General features: G+C 41.4%; 2 protein-coding genes across 4 annotated transcripts in view; both read left to right on the top strand.

Moving 5' to 3' along the window:
• The window catches only part of smg5 (SMG5 nonsense mediated mRNA decay factor), a 19,245-nt gene extending 6,877 nt beyond the window's left edge, over positions 1 to 12,368 (top strand). Inside the window, exons 7-22 of the mRNA XM_020609747.1 lie at positions 3 to 57; positions 151 to 276; positions 1,714 to 1,782; positions 2,327 to 2,553; positions 2,824 to 2,961; positions 3,347 to 4,255; positions 4,393 to 4,562; positions 4,654 to 4,729; positions 5,519 to 5,694; positions 6,883 to 7,041; positions 7,162 to 7,221; positions 7,594 to 7,753; positions 8,473 to 8,563; positions 8,668 to 8,742; positions 8,847 to 8,985; positions 11,004 to 12,368. Coding sequence (XP_020465403.1) covers positions 3 to 57; positions 151 to 276; positions 1,714 to 1,782; positions 2,327 to 2,553; positions 2,824 to 2,961; positions 3,347 to 4,255; positions 4,393 to 4,562; positions 4,654 to 4,729; positions 5,519 to 5,694; positions 6,883 to 7,041; positions 7,162 to 7,221; positions 7,594 to 7,753; positions 8,473 to 8,563; positions 8,668 to 8,742; positions 8,847 to 8,985; positions 11,004 to 11,087 — 2,714 coding nt within the window. The 3' untranslated portion in view covers positions 11,088 to 12,368. The remainder of the gene's footprint in view (positions 1 to 2; positions 58 to 150; positions 277 to 1,713; positions 1,783 to 2,326; positions 2,554 to 2,823; positions 2,962 to 3,346; positions 4,256 to 4,392; positions 4,563 to 4,653; positions 4,730 to 5,518; positions 5,695 to 6,882; positions 7,042 to 7,161; positions 7,222 to 7,593; positions 7,754 to 8,472; positions 8,564 to 8,667; positions 8,743 to 8,846; positions 8,986 to 11,003) is intronic.
• A 687-nt stretch (positions 12,369 to 13,055) lies between these two features.
• paqr6 (progestin and adipoQ receptor family member VI) overlaps positions 13,056 to 19,722 on the top strand; it is a 31,032-nt gene continuing 24,365 nt past the window's right edge. Inside the window, exons 1-2 of one of the 3 annotated variants that reach the window (XM_020609670.1) lie at positions 16,136 to 16,218; positions 16,298 to 16,418. In XM_020609670.1, coding sequence (XP_020465326.1) covers positions 16,394 to 16,418 — 25 coding nt within the window. In that variant the 5' untranslated portion in view covers positions 16,136 to 16,218; positions 16,298 to 16,393. Of the gene's footprint in view, positions 13,235 to 16,135; positions 16,419 to 19,722 lie in introns of those variants that run through there. The other 2 variants (XM_020609667.1, XM_020609669.1) reach the window with 2 other exon arrangements.

The raw sequence follows: 19,722 nt of genomic DNA, 5'->3' as shown, positions 1-19,722 counted from the left end.
CACACTGGCAGGGAGCAAGTTCTACAATGTTGAAGCAACCTACTACTACCTACGCTGGTGAGGAGTGTTTGAGCCTTTACATGTTATGTTAGAAACTGGACCAGATCATAGTAGGTTACAGAGCTTAACTGATGTTTCATCTGTGTCTAGCATCCAATCAGATGCCCCCTTTGAGGGTGCTTATGGCAACCTGAAGCGCCTGTTTGACAAAGCTGCCAAGATGTACCTCCAGGTGAAGAAGCAGGAAATGAAGAAGCTGTCTCCTTCTCGGCAAAGGTGATGCACAGGATTTCAGTTTGTCTCAAAACTCTGCATATGTAGAGTGCAAAGAAGTCCTGGGAGAAGTGTGGGAACTAATGGCTAATCTGTGCCAGCTCATATTGTATGAGAAACCTTACAGTCTCTGTCATATTTTACTTGTTTTTTCCCCTCAGATGGTATTTTTATTTTTGTACTTTTCACCTGAAAATGAAAATGTGCTTCCTTGTATTTTGGTTCACAGCAGACCAGTGCAGCCCAAATCATTTTGATATAAATTAAATGTGATTTCTAGACTACTGTGCACTTGTATCCACATATTCCTTTGAGGTCTGCTTAACTTATGAGCCCCCTCAGGACAGCAGTGGTACTGCTGATGTTTTTTTACCAGCTTGCTTGGTAAAAATCAGTGAAATAAACATAATATTTTGGCTTCACTGTGCTCTCATTCCAAAGTAATTTTAGTCCCGGTTGACATCTGGACTTCACATAATTAACACTTTGCTTGCCTGCCATTTGAGTCACAAAGGCAGTCTTATCAGTGGTGGGCTAAAGCAGCATCTCTCTGCAGATGGGATTAAACAATTGACAATCCCTGTGGGGAAATTAGATTGTTGAAGCAACAAAACGAACAAGATTCATTAGAATTAAAAGACAAATATATATACAAATGTAGAATGTAAAATAACCATTTGAATAATGTGTGGTGGAGTACAAATGAATTTTGTCTTGTGATCCTTGTCCATAATTTGTCTGAAACATTTCAGAGACATTTCAAAGGGTTTGTGTGTCAAGATGCTCTGCTAGTAATGTTTGTTCATTTTCACAATTGATTTAAAGTCAGGATTATTTCAATTACCGTTGTACACGAAGCAAGATTAACAAGTCCTTTTGCCACCTAGCATACAATAACATTTAATTGAAAACTCTTTGCCCTTGTTTGCTCTGTATGTTAAGTGGCTTTTTTATTAGGTACATTTGTACAATCTGATGCAATATTCTGCTGTAGAAATCTGCATTAAAAATAGATTATGTCTATGAAGCTCAGTGTTCTGCTTTTGGCAACATTATTGGAAATGTGTAAATTCAGTTAAATTGTTTTTAGATGAAGTCTTAAAGGTGGTGTTATACTTGACTACAGAATTGAGAGGGCTTTCTAATATTTTGTATTTTATATTCACATACATGAGGGAGGGAATATTACAATCACCTCTTAATATACTGTAAGTATAAGCAGTGATACACAGCATTCAGCACAGCTGTTTCCATTAAAATGCTTTGCTTTGTTATTCTCTAATTGTTTCACCTCATACACAGTTGCCTCAAAGTAAATGAAGACGGTAAATAGATTTGTTTGTTTCGGTCAACAAAAAGGCAAAATTTCATGAATAGGGTCTGATACAAAATAAATATATTTGTCAATTCCATATCATTCCTCTGACCTTGTTTCTGCAGATCAAAAGACATTAAGCGTCTCTTGGTGAGTTTCATGTACCTCCAAAGTCTGCTGCAACCCAAGAACAGGTAAGTACTTGTGCTGTTACTCATCTCCTGTCTTATATCAGACTTCATCCTCTGTCCACAGTGGAAATGCACATTTCATGTCATGGTTTCATTGGTATGAAAAGACTTTATGAACACAGGCTTTTATGAATGTTTAATTGTCAAATTAATGTACACTACCAGTTAAAGGTTTGGCACACTTTGCTACTGAATTGAATGGGAAAGAGGGATCAAACCTTCCTAGTAGTGTGAGGTTTGCATTTAACCCCTTACCTGCACTAGTGATATCAAAGTCAAATATTTTAATTTGTCAAGTGTGAGCAAAGGTTGACAGTACCCATCAGGCAGTGTTGGACAATGAATCCAGTTAGTGTTTGCTACCTGTAAACATACAAACAACCCTCGTTGACCACCAACAAAATGAAAAATCAGTTTGTGAGCAAAAATGAACACATCATACAACGTTCTCAACCCAGATTGTCCACTGAACTTTTAAACTCTTATCGATTATTCACTGTGTATACATGTTTCATCACGTTACTTCCCTGGGTCTGTCTGTATGTAGTCTAATGGAGACGGAGCTGACATCACTCTGCCAGTCAGTGCTGGAGGACTTCAACCTTGTGCTGTTCTACCTGCCACTGCCAACACAATGTGGTGCTCACCACTCTCCCAGTGAGGAGGAGGATGAGCAGCAGCACACCGATAGCTCCTGCCCTGTGCTGCCTGACACCCTTGTCTTCAAGATGGTGGTCACTTGTTTAATGGTGGTCCACAGCCTGAAGAGGGGAGGTAGGTGTGGTGTCCGGGCTGTTTATTTTATTTCTGGTGGGTTGGTGCAGTTGAAGAGGAAGTTGTTCATGTTTCCTGCCATCTTGAGAGCATTTGTGATGGTTTGACTCTCAAACTACAATTTCAGCACAAACATGACGTTTAGAAATAAAAATCTGAACATCGTTAATCTCTCAGGCAGCATCTGTATAAGATTTATAAAAAATGACTGAACTCTTTTGGTTTAAACCAGTGTAAATACTAACAAATCTTGGTTTATTGTGTCTTTAGGTTCAAAGCAGTACAGTGCATCCATAGCTTTTACTCTGGCCCTGTTCTCCCATGTGGTGAACCATGTCAACATCCGGCTACAGGCTGAACTGGAGGAAGCAGAGACCCAGGTGCCTCCACTTCATACTGATGCTACAGGTGAGAGAGGAAATACTTGTTGCTATATATAGTGAGAAAAATGCACACAAACGTAACTGCGTGTTTGTTCAAAAGAAATCCTCAGTTGACGAAAGTACAGGAAAATGCCTGGGTAGCATCTGCTGCACAGATCAGATTATATTCCAGTGTTTATTCTTTGTGGCTTAAAATGTAATATTTCACTTATATTTTAATCAACTTAAATGTAATCAATTTAAAGTTGAACACACTTATTCCCTTATTTTGCATTGCTCTTTTAGGAAGTGGAGAACATCTAATTTGTTAGGTGAAATATGTTATTAGAAGTAAAGGATTTCAGAGAGACATCTTTGACAAACAGCCTGAATGGGGGAAAAACTTAATTAATTTTTCTTCTCTTATCTAGATGACCTGGAGATGAGGGATTTGTCAGCTCCCCCGACAGATTGCTCTGATGAGCGGCCTCTGCAGAATGGCTCCCTAGAGCAAGAAGATGAGGAGGTGAAGGATGAAGATGGTAATGACAGGGCTGGTGCAGAAAAGCATAGCAGTGTGGAAGAACAGCACAAGTTGGAAGAAGAGAAACAGAGGCAGAAGAAGAAGTACACCCGCCTCTCTCGGCTCCGCCGTCGCCGCTGTGCCCACAAGGACAGTCGAGGAGAAGATGAAAGTGACCTGAGTGAAGGCTTTGAGAGTGAAGATGATGAAGATGATGATGACCAGAGGAGGGGCCATGTTGATTCAACAGGTGGCTCGTTGACAGGAGCCCCTGTCAATCCTTCATCTATCAGGAAGCAGGCAAAACGAGACCCCGTAGGCGATGAAGGCAGTTGGGGGAGTGGCTCAGAGGAAGAGGAGGAGGAGGAAGGTGGAACGGCATTTGATGTAGAGACTGACTCTGATATGAACAGCCAGGAGTCTCGCTCAGACCTGGAAGACATGGAGGACGCTGAGAACTCAGATAGCTTGGAGGGTCCGGCCCGGGAACACCAGGACGAAGATGAAGACCAACCCAAGGAAGATGGAGGCGACAGGGACGTTGATACACCTCCAACCACCAATGGGCCCCTCATTCCCAGCGACTCCAGCATAAGCAGTAACCTCCGGGCCATGTCCTCGCAACTCTTTCAGGCCAAGCGCTGCTTCCGCCTAGCACCGACCTTCAGCAACATGCTGTTGAGGCCTCAAACCTCATCTTCCTCGGGTATTCCCACTCCTACTGATGCTTCTGCGCCCCCTTCCCAAGTGACTCCTCCTCCTGGGGATTCACCCTGCGGCATGAACCCCGATACTGCCAACGGAACCAATGAAAATGGTAATGTGCTTTGTGGTTAAGTCTTAAATATAGTCAGTTGTCTGTTTTTGAAGGGATTTGCAAAGAACATTAAAATGTGATTTGGTTGATCTCAAATATATCTTTTTGCTTAATTTTTGTGTGACCTCCCTCTTTAGACTTGGATTCTGATTCAGAAGGCAGACAACAGAGCACTCAATCAGAACAAAGTGAGAAAACCCTTTTGGAGAAGCTGGAGATCCTGACCAATCAGGGATTAATTCAGGTGGTGAAGGTCTTTGTTGACTGGCTAAGGACAAACACTGACATTATTCTCATGTGTGCAGAGGTGAGGGGACAGATTCTCCTGCTTTGTTTTTGAAATACTGACATCTTAGGGGTATTTTTTAACCAGCTGTTATTCACTGTTCTCTTTGCAGAGTTCTCAAAGCTTGTGGAACCGCCTGTCTGTGCTGCTCAACCTGCTACCAGATGGCAGCAAGATGCTTGAAGCTGGTGAGGAACTGATAGACTGCACTGCACAGTGATTTATAATTGTCCCAACAGCAGTAAGAGTCTGGGTTTTTATTCCCATTGGTATTTTTTTATACTATATTTGTTGACATTGTCTAGCTCTGATCTCATTCCTGTACTGTTGCATCACTTTACAAACAGCTTTAATCCTGAATACACTGAACTACAACAAAAATGCTTCAGAAACAAGATGAACCAATCTTTGCTAAATCCGAACCACTGAAAACGAAAATTATATCTTAGAAATTGTTGATTAGCTCTGGGTTTGTCTGAATTTTGCTTGAAAATGACTAAACTTTGTGAAATTACAGAACAAAAGATCTCTGACCAAAACTCGGTGGGTCTAATGAAACAGGTGAAACAGGCTGGTGTAGTGTCTCAGGCAGTACAAGCCACACATTTTTGTTTAAAGCACTTATTGCATTCAAAACTCAGCTTAAGACATCAAACTGTTTATTGTATACATCAGCCTGTGTTCCCTCCTGAAGTCAAAACGTTATTACCGTGTCAGGTTTTTGCATGTCAGCATAAAATGTAAATAGCTAATTATCCTTAAAAGCTACAGCCAGTCAGCTCGTCTAAAGGTCACATTTGAGTTCAACACCTCACAATCCATAAAAATTCCACATTTAAATTTGGAAGCAGACAATGTTTTAAGAATTGTAGACCTGTGATATTTGTCTCACTGTGTGACAGATCCCCCTTCCTCACAAAACTAATGCCTGTCTACTGAATCTACAACTTGTTTATCAATCCATGTGTGCACTGCAGAGCTTGGCCTGAACGCAGAGGTGACAGAGCTGTTAAATAAGTGTGAGCAGCCCAGTTTGGTCCAGAGTCTTCTGCTGCCCGAGGATCTGGCTCTGCGACACCTGCCTGCTCTGAGTGTAGCTCACCGCCGCCTTGACTTTGCTCATCACAGCCCCTCCCTCAGCCCCTTACAGGAGGTACACACACACACACACACACACACACACACACACGCGACTCAATTTTAAAAATGTTTAGAGCTGGTTAAGAAAACACAAATGGTGGTAGTACCACAATTCAAGTTACCAGCTTATTATTGTACAAACATGACACCACATGCATCACAATTTTCTGAAAGTCACAATAGACTATGGAAATTAGGCATCTGTAAAAAGACCTGCCTGTGTTGTCTTCCAGGAAACAGAAAACACAAAAAATGCTAAATCAAATTTGTATGATTATCTCACATAAGTATCAAGATAAACAATTGTATATGCTACTAGATAGCTATGGAATAATAAGGGTGTTCTACTTAAAATGGGCTATGTACTTGAATCCCATGGAACACTTTTCACACTGTACACCTTCATTTGATACATTATTATTAAAAATGCACTTATAACTGCTTTTATTTATATATATATATGTGTGTGTGTGTATATATATGTATGTAGATGTGTGTGTGTATATATATGTATGTAGATGTGTGTGTGTATATATATGTATGTAGATGTGTGTGTGTATATATATGTATGTAGATGTGTGTGTGTATATATATGTATGTAGATGTGTGTGTGTATATATATGTATGTAGATGTGTGTGTGTATATATATGTATGTAGATGTGTGTGTGTATATATATGTATGTAGATGTGTGTGTGTATATATATGTATGTAGATGTGTGTGTGTATATATATGTATGTAGATATGTGTGTGTGTGTGTGTATGGACTGGACGTGTTTTTCCTGCTACGTGGGGACTTCTTCCTGACTCCATACCAACTCATGAGGACCCATTTCACGGTGGGGACCTAAATTGAGGTCCCCATGGGCAAGAAATTGAAGTTTAGGGTTAGGATGAGGTTACGGTCAGGGTCAGGGTTAGGGTTAGGCAAGTAGTGGTTCGGGTTAGGGTTAGTCTACAGGAAATGCATGTAGGTCAATGTAAAGTCCCCATGGACTACGAAACAAACTGTGTGTGTGTGTATGTATGTATGTATATGTGTGTGTGTGTATATTTGTACATGTTAAGACATGTGTCTTTGGCTAAGCACTTTGTAAATGTTGTTTAGGTAGTGGTCTTTGCAGTTGATTTAGCCAACACAATGTTTTATATAGCCAAAATTTAAAAGCGTATAACTTTTTCTTTTTTCCCTTCCCTTCAGTGTGTGGTGCGAGTGGGCTGCATTCGCAGTTTTGGCCATTTCCTAACAAATCTTCAGGGCAATGTGTTGCACTTCAACCCGGAGGCAGGCATTTTCACCAGCATCAGCCAGTCCAAACAGGATAATCTGGTGCAGCAGGCCAAAGCCCAGTTCCAAATGGTGAGTGACATCTGTAAAGAACAGTGACCAGAAGAACCACAGGGGATCTGCCTGCAGTATTTAATACATTACCACAAATTATAACTCTTGAATCTCCTTTCTTTATCTTTGTTTATTCAGGCTGAAGAGGAGGCTCGTCGAAATCGCTTAATGAGGGATATGGCCCAGCTTCGACTGCAGGTTTACCTGTTTACCTTGTCTGGGTTTCACTTCTGTGAGGTGATACAGCATAGACACAGCTGTGTTGTGAAGTAGTCATCACTTCCAAAAGACCCGAGTTCCTAGTCTTAGAGAGATGTCTTTGTGTAAGGAAATTGTCCAAAAATATAGAAAAGGCTTGGAAATTTAATGTAGTAGCTTTTTTTAAACGGAGTTATTGATCCATTAATTTTTTGCTAATGATTGCTAAACATCCTTTTAAATCTCATAAATAATTACCAAAATCATCTGACAGAAGCAGTAGGAACCGTAGAGGAGCCCTGAGACAGTCCTGTTACGTTTCTCTGATCGCACATTTTCAGATGTTGGATTTTTACTGTTTGTTCCCTGCAGCTGGAGGTGTCGCAGCTAGAGGGCAGCCTTCAGCAGCCTAAGGCCCAGTCATCCATGTCTCCCTACCTGGTGCCAGACACAGCTGCTCTCTGCCAGCATCTGAACCTCATCCGCCTGCTGGCCGGTAGCGGCTGCTTCATCATCATCATCCCACGGACAGGTTGGTGCACTGCTTCATTTACTGTCTGTCCTGAACAGCGAAATGTTGAGGTGTTTGTGCATTGGATTCACCCCACTGATGTGGCCTTGTGCAAAGCGGATGGTGGGGATTCAGTGATTTAACTCTAGAGAGGGACAGTCCAGCAAAATATATTACCAACTGTTCCTTTATTCTAGGGCTTCAGTCAAGTTTGAGTGTCCTCAAAAAAGACTGGTTTTTATACCTCTGCGCTGGCGACAGCCTGCTTTGGGTTGTTCGTCTCTCCAGCTGTTTGTGTGCCTTGCCCAATCTTGTGAAACCAGTTTCTCAAGAACGCCTTGAATGGTATTTATTCAAACTTGATACAAACATCCTCTTGGACTCAAGGATGATGTGCCAAAGCTCTCTGTCAGTCCTCTGTACTCCTCTGTAAAAATAATCTCTAATTGAAGTCTGCATGTTTCTCTTTGGAAATTAGTCACTAGCGTTATACACACTGTAGTGATAACTTCCATTTTGCCAAATAAAATACACTTCATATCTGGAACAGGAAATTTGCCAGCTTGAACACTTGATCATGACAATGACATAAAATCTCAGAATTTTAACCACACTAAACTAATTTCAGCTTTGACGGTAACGCTCTCTCTGTTCATGTTGATCTCTGATTCGGTCTGTGTCAGCCTGTTTGCCAAAGTCACTGTTTGCTCAGGTGCTTTGTCTGGATTACTGTGTTGTAGTAATTGATGGACTTGACAGACTGAAGAAGGAAAACGCTGGTGCAAGGGATGGCATCCGCTTCCTGGAGTCTGAATTTCGAAAAGGAAACCGGTGAAGCATTGTTTTGTACCACATATTAAACACAAAGCTCACTTTTTGCCATGAAACTCCCTTAATTTTAGAGGATTTCTTTTTTACTTCATGTTCTTCATTAGGTACATACGCTGCCAGAAGGAGTCTGGTCGAAGCTTTGAAAGAGATAAACTGAAACGTCAGGACATCGAAGCCTGGTTAGGCCTGCTTCTCTTCTACAGTTACCTCTTATTATAACACACTTACTGGAAGAATATGAGCTACGGACACTATATTAATTGGTCCTCTTCTTTATTTGTAGGCATTTATACAAGATGGTGGACAGTTGCCGTCAGTTAACGGTCTCCCAGAACAACGGAGATGAAGATACAACCGGCATGGTGACAATTCTCACTGGCCATCAAGTGGAAGAGCTCTGCACTCAGTCAGCAGCAATGAAGGTTGGTTCCTCACTGTATTTTGTTACATTAGTGACATGAAAACTAAGGAAGTTGACACTTCCCACCAAACCTAACAAAGTTTAACGGGCTTTAGCTTTAACTGTGTTTTTGATGCACTGTGTTCACCACTACTGTGTTCACCACTGTTGTAGTCTGGCAAAAACACAATTCCCTGCTGTGTTCTAGCACACTGGGCTGTGTTGGTTGGGGGCTGATGGGATGCAGGGGAGTGTTGTAGGCTTGCACGATATGGCCACGCTGTGACGAGTCGATGTGAGTGGCTTCATTCACGTTTCTGTGTGTTTTTGTTAGCCATGCTGCTAACATAGCCTACTCTACCTTCGCACCAATTCTACCATCAGTGTGTCAGCACTGATAGATAAAAAAAAAAAAAACACTGTTTAGCATCCAGTACTAATGAAAATGCATTCTGATGTCACCATCCAAGATTCAAGATTTTTATTTGCCATTTATGCATAAACACACAGTCTAGGCATATAGAAATTCTTGTGCAGGGCTCTGCTGGAGTCAGAATTTAAAGCCAGAAGTAGTGGTGCGGTGGGTAGAGCAGTTGTCTCCCAACTGGAAGGTTGAAGGTTCAAATCTTGGTGCCTGCAGTCCACATGTCGAAGTGTCCTCGGGCAAGACACTGAACACCCCAAGTTGCCCGTGATGGTGGCCCGTATGCACGCATTGGCTCGGGGCCCCTTGACTCCAAAGATTTCGTTGTACGTGTCACAATGTTGCAATGACAATAAAATAAAATTTAAAAAAGCTTCTAAATATAAGATCAGCCAAGAATACAAGTCTATTATTATTTCTTTTGTCTTGTTTATGTTGAGGATGAGGTCATTCTCCTCCCCATAAACAAGAATGTCGATCACCAAGATTCTGTAACCCATTCAGCCTGTCAAACCTAGCATAGAAGTTAAGGCAGTCCGGGAGGGTGGCGTCATGGGAGACTGTGATCGTTGATTTGTTCCTGTAGTTTATGACTGCCTGGATTCCCTGCCACATACTGCGTGTGTTGTTATCCAGGTAACAGCTCTCCAGTTTTTGGAAGTATGCCCTCTTTGCAGCTCTGATGGACCTCTGTAGCTCGTACTGGGCTCTCCTGTACTCTGCTTGGTCCCCTACCTTGAAAGCTTCCTGACTCGTCCTGATTCTTTTTTTATGTCCACATTGAATCAAGGTTTTTGGTTGTGGAAGACACACAGTTGTGGGTGGGGGACATATGGACATGCACCAGCTGATAATCACTGTCTCTTCATATTCGTGGATATTGTCTGTGGCCCCTTTGAAGACGTTCCAGTCTGTGGCCTCTAGACAGCCCTGCAGGCTGGCCTATGCACAGTCAGTCCAGGTGTTAACAGTGCTCACTGTGACTGGTTTGCTTTGAGCCATCTGGTGTAAAGCAGCCTGAGCCGGATTCCTAGGTGGTCAGATCTACCAAAATGAGGCATAGGTTCAGCTGAGAAAGCGTTTCTAATGTTACTGTAACAGTGGGCCAATGTTTTGTTTCCTCTAGTAAGAAAAGTCACAAACTGATACAGTTTAAACATGCTTTTCCTAAGATTGCAGTGATTGAAATCTCCCAGAACAATAATAGTAGCATCAGGATATATGTTTTCATGCTCATTGATCATGTCAGCTCTTTGAGTGCAGCGCCCTCTGCACCCTGGCTGAGGGGGGCACGTACACCACACTTACAATGATACATTGCACTTCTCTGGGCAAATAAAATGGCAGTGCAATGAGGGTGAAATCAGCTTAGAAGGTCACACACAGCTTCAGTTAGACGTCTGAAGCTCTTGCATAGTTCATGCACCATTCTAAGGTCTGAAGAGACTCGTGATATACAGGTGAAAAGCTGGTCAGTTGAGTTTGTGGCAAAACCTTTTACAGTGCTTGTATATTGTTGTCTTTTACTGCATATGATACAGGGACAGTTTTGAGTCTTCTCTGTATTGATTTGCATGTCTTGTTTTGTGTGTTTGATTGTCCCCTCCGCACACCAGTCAACGATCCAGGCTGTGAGCTCGGCAGGTATGGAGCTGAAGAACATTGTGGAATTCTACCGGCAGTGGAAGGAGATCGGCTGAGAGGTCAACGGGGGCAGCTGTCGGTGCTGCGAACAGCTGATCGATATCAACACTCGCTCCCTCTCTCTCTCCTACTCTTTTGCTCTGTGTGTATCTGCGTCTCCAAAAGCAAAAACCAACTCAAAAGAAAGCTGGGCCGTAGGAAAAGAGTTAAAGCTTAGAGGGCTGAAAACGTAAATACAGTGGAGTGAAAAAAAGAGAAATGCGAGTGAAACTGTGCTGTAAGAAGCAGCAGGTCTGCCACCTCCCAATCCTAAACATAGAGTGACCCCTAGTGGTCAGGATGAAGAAATGGTCGGAGGGGGGGGGCGGGGTGCTGCACAACATTCAAGTGCCCCTGGTTCATGCCCTAACCAGGAATACACTGTATATGTTAACAAATGAGTACATATGTGTCAAGAAAGAAATCACACACAAACAAAGACAACACGCTCAGATGAATCCATATAGATATTTAGAACAGTGGTTTGGATTTCTGTTTCCACCTCCCTTCTCCTTTAAATCTGTATTTAAGAAACAGGGTCAAGAATGTGTGAGTCTGGTAGGGCTATGTTTTATAAAGTTGAGAGTGTAGGCAGACAATTTTCAGATGGAGAAATCACATTCTCTCCACCTGACAACCAAGGTTTCCACCCTTCGAAACAAACCAGGCGCCTTGTAGCTCGTGAACCTCTAGGAAGGGTTGAGGAAGACGGAGGATGCTTCTCCGGTATGGTTTCTTTCCTATATGACTTTTTTTTTTTTCAGGTCGTTTTTCTTTATTTGCAGTGTACTTCTGTGACCAGTGACTTATGTATTGTGCTGTCTATATTAGAAAAGGAAAAACATGACAGGCTTTGCCCTGTTGAAGGTTTTAATTTGGATTTTATTTTTGTACCCAAATGTTTATTTTGCTTTTTGTAAGCTAAATCTGAATGATATATGCAAGAATGTTTAAGGAAAGGGAAGGTGCTGTGTGTTGATTCACTTATCAAGGCCTTCAGTTTTGAAAATTAAACCAAAATCCCCCCCTAAAATCCAGAATTTATTAATCAAGGTGTCATGTTAAAGGGAGGAGGGAGGGAGGGCCTGATTGGCTTTATGTAATGGTTAATCATCAAGGTGACTCCAATGAGAGGGGACAGTTATTTTTCATTGAACAATGTGGGTTGTGTTTGGAGCCCTATAAATTCTGAAAATGTATCGCATCAACATCACCATTTCCATAGTGACTGTCCTATCATACAAGAAAAACAGTATATGTGTGGCCATACATTGAACATTAAAAAGAAACTCGTATGAGATGTTGACCTCTTTATTTGGTTTGTTCGTCCATGCCACATGAACCCTTCCTTCTCATGTGAGCAATAATTAGTGGTGAAACTGTACCACCTAGTTCACTGTTGGAAAATGACTTTGACTTCAGGGAGTCATCATATTACCTTAAGGCTACCTGCAGTCAGCAAATCAGTTTTTTTTTACTTTTTTCCAAACAAATGTCAAGTCAGCACACATAGTGCAATGAAGTCGGAGTGTGGTTTGCGGCTTTTCTGTTGGATATGGCTAAATTCAATCTGTTGGATCACAAAACGGCTATTTGGAGACATGGACTTGGAATTGTAGAGTACCTTTTTGAGTGTTTTCTGGCAGAATAAAATTACTAAAAAAAGGCATCTGATAATTCAGTAGTGAAAATAGTGGATGAGGCCTCAATGCCCTCAATAATGTAACATCCTGTCACTGCCTTTTCTCTCAAACTAGGTTGCCATGTGCCATTCTTTCTCCTGTACTTCATCTCTTGTGTTCCTCTCTGTCCTGGGCCCCATGCCAACCCTTGACCAAGCGCATAGAGTAACCAATCCCCTGGCAACATGTTTCAGTGCCACCCCAGCAGAACAGGGCTGGCACCGGTGCTGCCCCATTTTTTTTTTCAAATGGGTGATGTGGTTTGGAAACCTCACTGACCCAAATCCTCTTTCTGTGGGGCTGCAGGGACTCCAGAGTGGATGGATTGGGCTGCAGGGACAGGATGAGAGGTTTAGGCATACACAAAACCCATTAGTTTGACTTATAACTTGTGCGAAAGCGCCTGTGAGCTGTCTGAGAAATGTCCATGCAGGGGTCCGTGCTCGCAGTGAGGAAATGCCTCGCTTGCCTGGAATTTATGCGCAAGTATCTTCTCTGTGTTTTATCTTTTTGAGCATGGTTGGGCTTCATGCACTCCTGCTTATTAATAATTCTTGTGTAAAATCTAGAAATGGCAATGCAATTTGTTCAGATGTTTGCTCCAGTGTTAAAGATCCTGGAGCTCTTGTCCTCTCTGCCTCATCTCTGATCATCTGATGGAAGAAAGTCTCAGTCCTCAGGGTGGAACACTGAGGGATCCAGTAGTGTCTTTATTCAGTTACTGAAGGGAAGAGAGGGGCTGTTTGATACCATAGGGACAGGACTGACCAGGAAGTTATCAAGTCAAGATTTTTATTTACCATTTATGCATAAACAGTCTAGGCATATAGGAATTATTGTGCTGCTCTCCTTTGGAGTCAGATAAGGAGTCAAAAGCCAGAAAGAACACTTAGTCTTAAAAGAAAAAGTTACATAAAGGCATCAAAGCATTGAAAACTGTAATAGACAAAAATAGGGTAATAGTATTTTCCCCAGTGAACTTCAAACATCGCACTTAGTAATTCACATGGTGGAGTTGGATATGTCATTGTGCCTGGTGAGGTAGTGAGGGGTTATAACATACTAAAACACAGTTTATATTCAGGCCTGTTTCCATTGCTTGATAGAGAATGTCCTGCTATTATTCAGGCCCCCCCAAGAGAACACTGTTATTATGGAATTATAAGTTTTCTATAAGTATTGCTTCACCTATTCTTCCCCCTCTGCACCGTAGGATCACTTCATGCATAAAACTTAGAAAAAGAGTCACTTCATCTCACTGCAGTGACCTGCTTGGCCACGCAAAGCTGAAAGGTCAGACCAGGTTTCTGTGTCTTGTAAGCTGCATTTGTTTGGAAGAAGATTTCCATCATAGTAGTGCAGATACACTGACCATGACTGCATGTTTCTCTCTCTATTGTGTCCTAATACACGCACTCCCCTTCCTGACATAAAGGGACCCCTGAGCCTTTGTTCCTCGTAAGTCACTCCCATTTATGGGAAATGAATGTGCTGTGGTGCAACTTACAAGCTCATGTTTTCAGTGATTGCTCACAATATCATAGGCTTTTTAGATTTTTCTTTTTCATCCAATTGTTGATTTTTTTTTTAACTATTTGTGTTGCCTTTTGTAAAGCTGGTTGCAAGTGCCAGTGGTGCAAAATCCATTTACTTTATTGGTGCTTGATTTGAGTGTTTTCAGTTTCTGCCACTTTACTACTTCTGCTTCACTGCGATGAAGAGACTATTAGCCTTTTTATCCCATTACATTCATTTAAAAGTTGTGAATACTGCATGAATACTTTTTGCTTATAACACCTCTATTTTAGTAAAAAATATTGACCATGGGACTTGCTTTCAATGCAGTATTTCGAAAGTGTGCTATTATTGCCATTGTTAAACCATTAATAATTATACTAATTAATCTCACTTTCTCCTCCACCTGGTGATTGCTGACTTTGACAAGCACTTGATAAAGATTATCATTATTATTAATAGCACTTTTCAAAACACAGACACAAAACAATCAGATAAAGCAAAACTGAAAAGCCCGCTTTAAAATGTAGGTTATCAGAAGCAATTTCATGTTTGCCAGACTCAGGAAATCAGAGGAGTGGAGTAATTGCAAAGGTGTACAGTCTTGCTCTTAGAACAACAACATGTTGATCCTGAGAAAGGTGCAAGGACATGTCGTGGATGTGCATAAAACTTAGAAAAGGCTCCGTCTGGCTGCAGAAGTAATCCAGCAGGGAGTCAGTACAGGAGTGGGACAACGTGTACAGACAGCAGCTGAATTCTTCCCAAGCTGGAGAGTTTTTTTTTTTTATGTCACACAAAAGGAAGGCATTACCAGTCCCCTGGAATGATCCCAGTGGAGCGACAAAGTTTTTTCTACTGGATAAACTGGGCTATTTTAAGAATTCTGACTAATATGTTATGCAAATGGATTTGAGCTGGTGTGTCATTTGTTTAGGACATACACAGTCTCTGACACAGAATTTGACTGAGTGCAATGTTTTAATTTGCTTTTTTAATGTGACACTTAAAATCAATGACTTACTTTCCCAAGAACATTAATTCATGGGCAGGTGTTTTTAGGCACATAGTGGCATACAGTAGCTCTAGGGATGTTAGTGTTGATCTGTCAGTTGCTACACCACTTTGGTGCAGACTCTAACTTTTGGATTGATTGCCATGACATTCATTGTCCCCAGAGGATGACTTAATTGATCCCCTGACTTTTTCTCTAATGCCACAGTGAGGTGCATAGTTAAATGTCTCAGCAGCTACTGAATGGGTTGCCATGGAATTTTGTACACACACATTCATGTCCCCATCTGGATAATGATTGTATAGCTTCACCAACTCATGAGAATCTTCCAGTTTTTTCCACAATCAACAAGATATTCTCTTTATTTTCCAACACTCCTTAGTGGGCTATAATGAAAGGATAGTGAGACAAACTGGCGACATTTCCATTTGAGTTCGTTAACACCACCATATTAGCCTTAGATAAACTTTGGAATGCCTTTTTCTACATAAAGAGAGCTGAAGATTTTGTTCACTATCACTGTAGTTACAGCTCATTAGAAACAGGAGTGGTGTGTTACACCAAGCAAAACCCGTTTCAATCTTCCTGCTCATATGGACATTTTACTATTTAAGACACACCTGGAAAGAGCAGAGCAATGTTTCAGCCTCAACCAATGTAGACCCAGTGACTAGTCTCCCACTTGGTTCAAATAACACAGTCTAAATCTGGTTAGGTAAGTTTTCATTGTACTGCCACATGTGCCACAAGTCCTGGCTGTGTGCGCCAGTTGAATTCCCATTTACATGGGAATGGACCCGAGCAGTATTACCTCGTGTCCAAAAAGTAGTGTGGCTCCTTTAAAGGGACGGCTCAGTACGTAGAGGGACGTAGCAGTCCAGTGCAGACATGCTGGAGGTCGGTGCAGAGTAAAGTTGGCTGTGAAACATGCAACATGTGAGTGTACAGTTTGACAGCAAACTAAGTTCTACCGCTCCCCAAGACCCAGGCCAAGTTCCTATGTTTTTATCTCCAGCTGCTGAGTGAAGAGGGGCTGACCTCAAAGTTATCGACAACTTTAACCTGAGAGCAGAAAACCGCACTCCTGAACTTCTCAGCCACGCTCTGGAAGATGAAGCAGAAAGAGTTAACACAGGGTATGTCATAGTCATGGCAGGAGAAAATATTGTAGGAGATCAGCAACTGTACATAGCGTGTCATATTAAATGACAATTGCTTTTAAAAGTAAGATTCACAGATAGTGTGTGATAGGTGGCATGAGATTTAAGGTGTTACCACTTTATGTAAGGCTGAATTAAGGTTCACTCCCCATTTTAACAGAAACCTCAAATTACATGGAATGACAATCCATGCAGCAACTTGTTCAACTTGGTAGGGTTCAATGTAAAAGCGCTGGCTTATTTTAGACAGAGATGCCACTATATTGGCATTAAGCTGGTCATTGGGTTTTTTTTTTTTTGAGACTTTGCCTATTTACACCGAACTTAAAAACACAGTGTACAACATGTTAAAGATTATTGTCATGGATGCTGCTTTTTGCAGCGTTAAAATTTAAATCCCCTGACAGGGCATCGCAGAAACAGCACCTCGACAAAACTTCACATACCACCCCTTTTACACAGAGGCTGAGGCAGAATGGTTGCACCAATTCTACTACCTCTCATGGTGGAATAAAGGAAGGTCAACACTGATTCCCCATGCCAACCTTTTATACAGAATATTGTAGCAGGAAATTGGCGCGATCATTTTTTCTTAAACAAGCAGTGCTAAAAGTGACTTCTGACTCATCAAACTGAACCCCCCTCTCTTCTTATTACACACACTGAGGGCTATAGAAGCTGGTGCAGATTACTTTGTTACTCATCTGGCAAGTGACTGACAAATTTATAGGTTACATAAAAGGATATCAATGAGCACATACAACAGAAAGACAAAAAAAAAATATCATGATGGATAGCCTCCACTACTACACGCAAGTTTCAAGTGTCTCAGATAAAGTTGGGAGTTTTGCATTTCTGTTTTTGGATACAACATCACAGTGTTATATTACAATGACATCATGAGTTGGATGTACAGTATTGTTCAAAATAATAGCAGTACAATGGTCATGTTGGCTTATGCTGAAGAGGACATGCCCTTGAAATGGTTGTTTCAACAAGACAATGACCCCAAACACCCTAGTAAACGAGCAAAGTCTTGGTTCCAAACCAACAAAATTAATGTTATGGAGTGGCCAGCCCAATCCCCGGACCTTAATCCAATCGAGAACTTGTGGGGTGATATCAAAAATGCTGTTTCTGAAGCAAAACCAAGAAATGTAAATGAATTGTGGAATGTTGTTAAAGAATCATGGAGTGGAATAACAGCTGAAAGGTGCCACAAGTTGGTTGACTCCATGCCACACAGATGTGAAGCAGTTATAAAAAACTGTGGTCATACAACTAAATATTAGTTTAGTGATTCACAGGATTGCTAAATCCTAGAAACAAAAACATTTGTACAACATAGTTTTGTGTTTGTACAGTCAACGGCAGACACTGCTATTTTTTTTAACACACCCCTTTCAACTAATTGCCCAATTTCACAGCCTTAAGAGCGTGCATATCATGAATGCTGGGTCTTGTTTGCTTTCTGAGAATCTACTGCACCTACTGGTAACTTGTTTGCCATGTAGCAATAAAAAATATACTAAAAACCTGGATTATTCTGGTTAGTCACATTGTACTGCTATTATTTTGAACAATACTGTATGACATTATTACCATATTATTCTCTTAGGTTTGGAGCAGGTCTGATCTGATTATTTCCAGGTGTGTTTGGGTTGAGTCTGACTGTGCACAGGCCCCTTTCAAGTTAGGTGTCTTTTTATAAAAATCAATTTTTGGTTTGGGTCGGTTTTCCATAGATCCCTTTCAGATCAGGTTCAGCCAAGGCTGGATAACCAAACGGGCAAACCGGGAACTGCCTAGGGGCCCAAAAATCCTGTTTTCTCCTTGTCATTAGAATTAGGAGAATGTGGCTAATGGCGAATTTGTTAGAAATTTGCACTGCTAAAGTCCAACACAATAATTGTGTCATGTAGTGGCTCTGGTCTTCAAGTGAGACTGTCAAAATTAAGACTTTCATTAATTTAGTTTATTGTACTCATTTATTAGAAAGCTGTTTTATCAAAGTTCTTGCATTGTTTATGTGTGTCAAGTAATTAACAAACTGAAAAACATGGGCAAAGTAGCTTTTATTCTTCATATAGGCCTGGGGGGCTCATGGCTTTGAGGGGCTAGATCTACTGTGCCTCCCACTGCCTGTGGTGTTTGACTCTTTCACCACCTCTGATGTCCCTCTGTGTTTATAACTCTCAAAGTGGAGTCACCATGCTGGACTGCTATATAATGTCTGACCATAGGGTAAGCAGAATAGCAGCAGCACTGAGCTACACTATCCTACAGTCTCCTTTTAGCCTGGCCTACATAGTAACAGCCACAGGGGAATCAAGTCTGTAGACAACATGGATAGTGTTCACAAGACTCATAAACAAATTCAAACAATTATGCATAAAATTTTCAGAATCAGAATCTGCTTTATTTGCCAGGTATCAGCAGTATTAAAATCCGCAGTATTAACAAGCAACAAACAGTCCAAACAATGCATAATAAGCTGTATAAACAGGCAGTAAACAATGCAGACAGACAAAGGAATACTCATTGTGAAATGGGATAAGTAGGAATAAAAATATTTAAAACGAGTACCTCTATGACTCTGTATAATTTGTACGAGGTGTATTTACAGGTATTGCACTGAGGGTTATTGTCCAGTCATACTGTCGTTGGTCAAGTGTTCATCAGGGTGACAGCCTGGGGGAAGAAATTGTCGCTGTGCCTGGTTGTCTTAGTGCACAGTGACCTGTAACGCCGTCCAGAGGGGAGGAGTTCAAACAGATTGTGTCCAGGGTGTAAGGGGTCTGCAATGATCCTCTCCGCCCTCCTTTTGACCCGTGCAGTGTATAGGCCCAGCATGGAGGGCAGGCTCACACCAGTGACCTTTTCTGCAGTCCTGACTGTCCGCTGAAATCTGTACTTGTCCTGTTTGGTTTGTTAGGTTATTTTTTAGTTAGATAGATATTCAGAGATTTGTTGTCTAGGAATGTTTAGTGCAGACAGGGTGACTAGCTTAGGCTGTTAAATGCAAGGTTATTTAAAGCAGAAAGGCTGCCGTCAGGGACAAATGTTATTATGACGGTAAAAGGAACCATAATATTTGTCTTAATGTGTAATGTTATGTCAAATTGTTTTAGATACACACCACGAAAACAACAGCCACACACATTATTTTCTTCATGTTTTGTCTACTGCTCTGCTCAGCTGCCAAGCTGGCATATCAGGTGACGTCACGGTTCGACAGCCCAGAAATGATTAATATTGTATAGCAATGCGTGGTTCGGGG

This window comes from Monopterus albus, unplaced genomic scaffold, assembly GCF_001952655.1.
Source record: "Monopterus albus unplaced genomic scaffold, M_albus_1.0 scaffold101.1, whole genome shotgun sequence".
NCBI classification, from domain to species: domain Eukaryota; kingdom Metazoa; phylum Chordata; class Actinopteri; order Synbranchiformes; family Synbranchidae; genus Monopterus; species Monopterus albus.
Note: the sequence above shows the minus strand (reverse complement) of the source record. Positions and strands in the feature narration are given on the sequence as shown.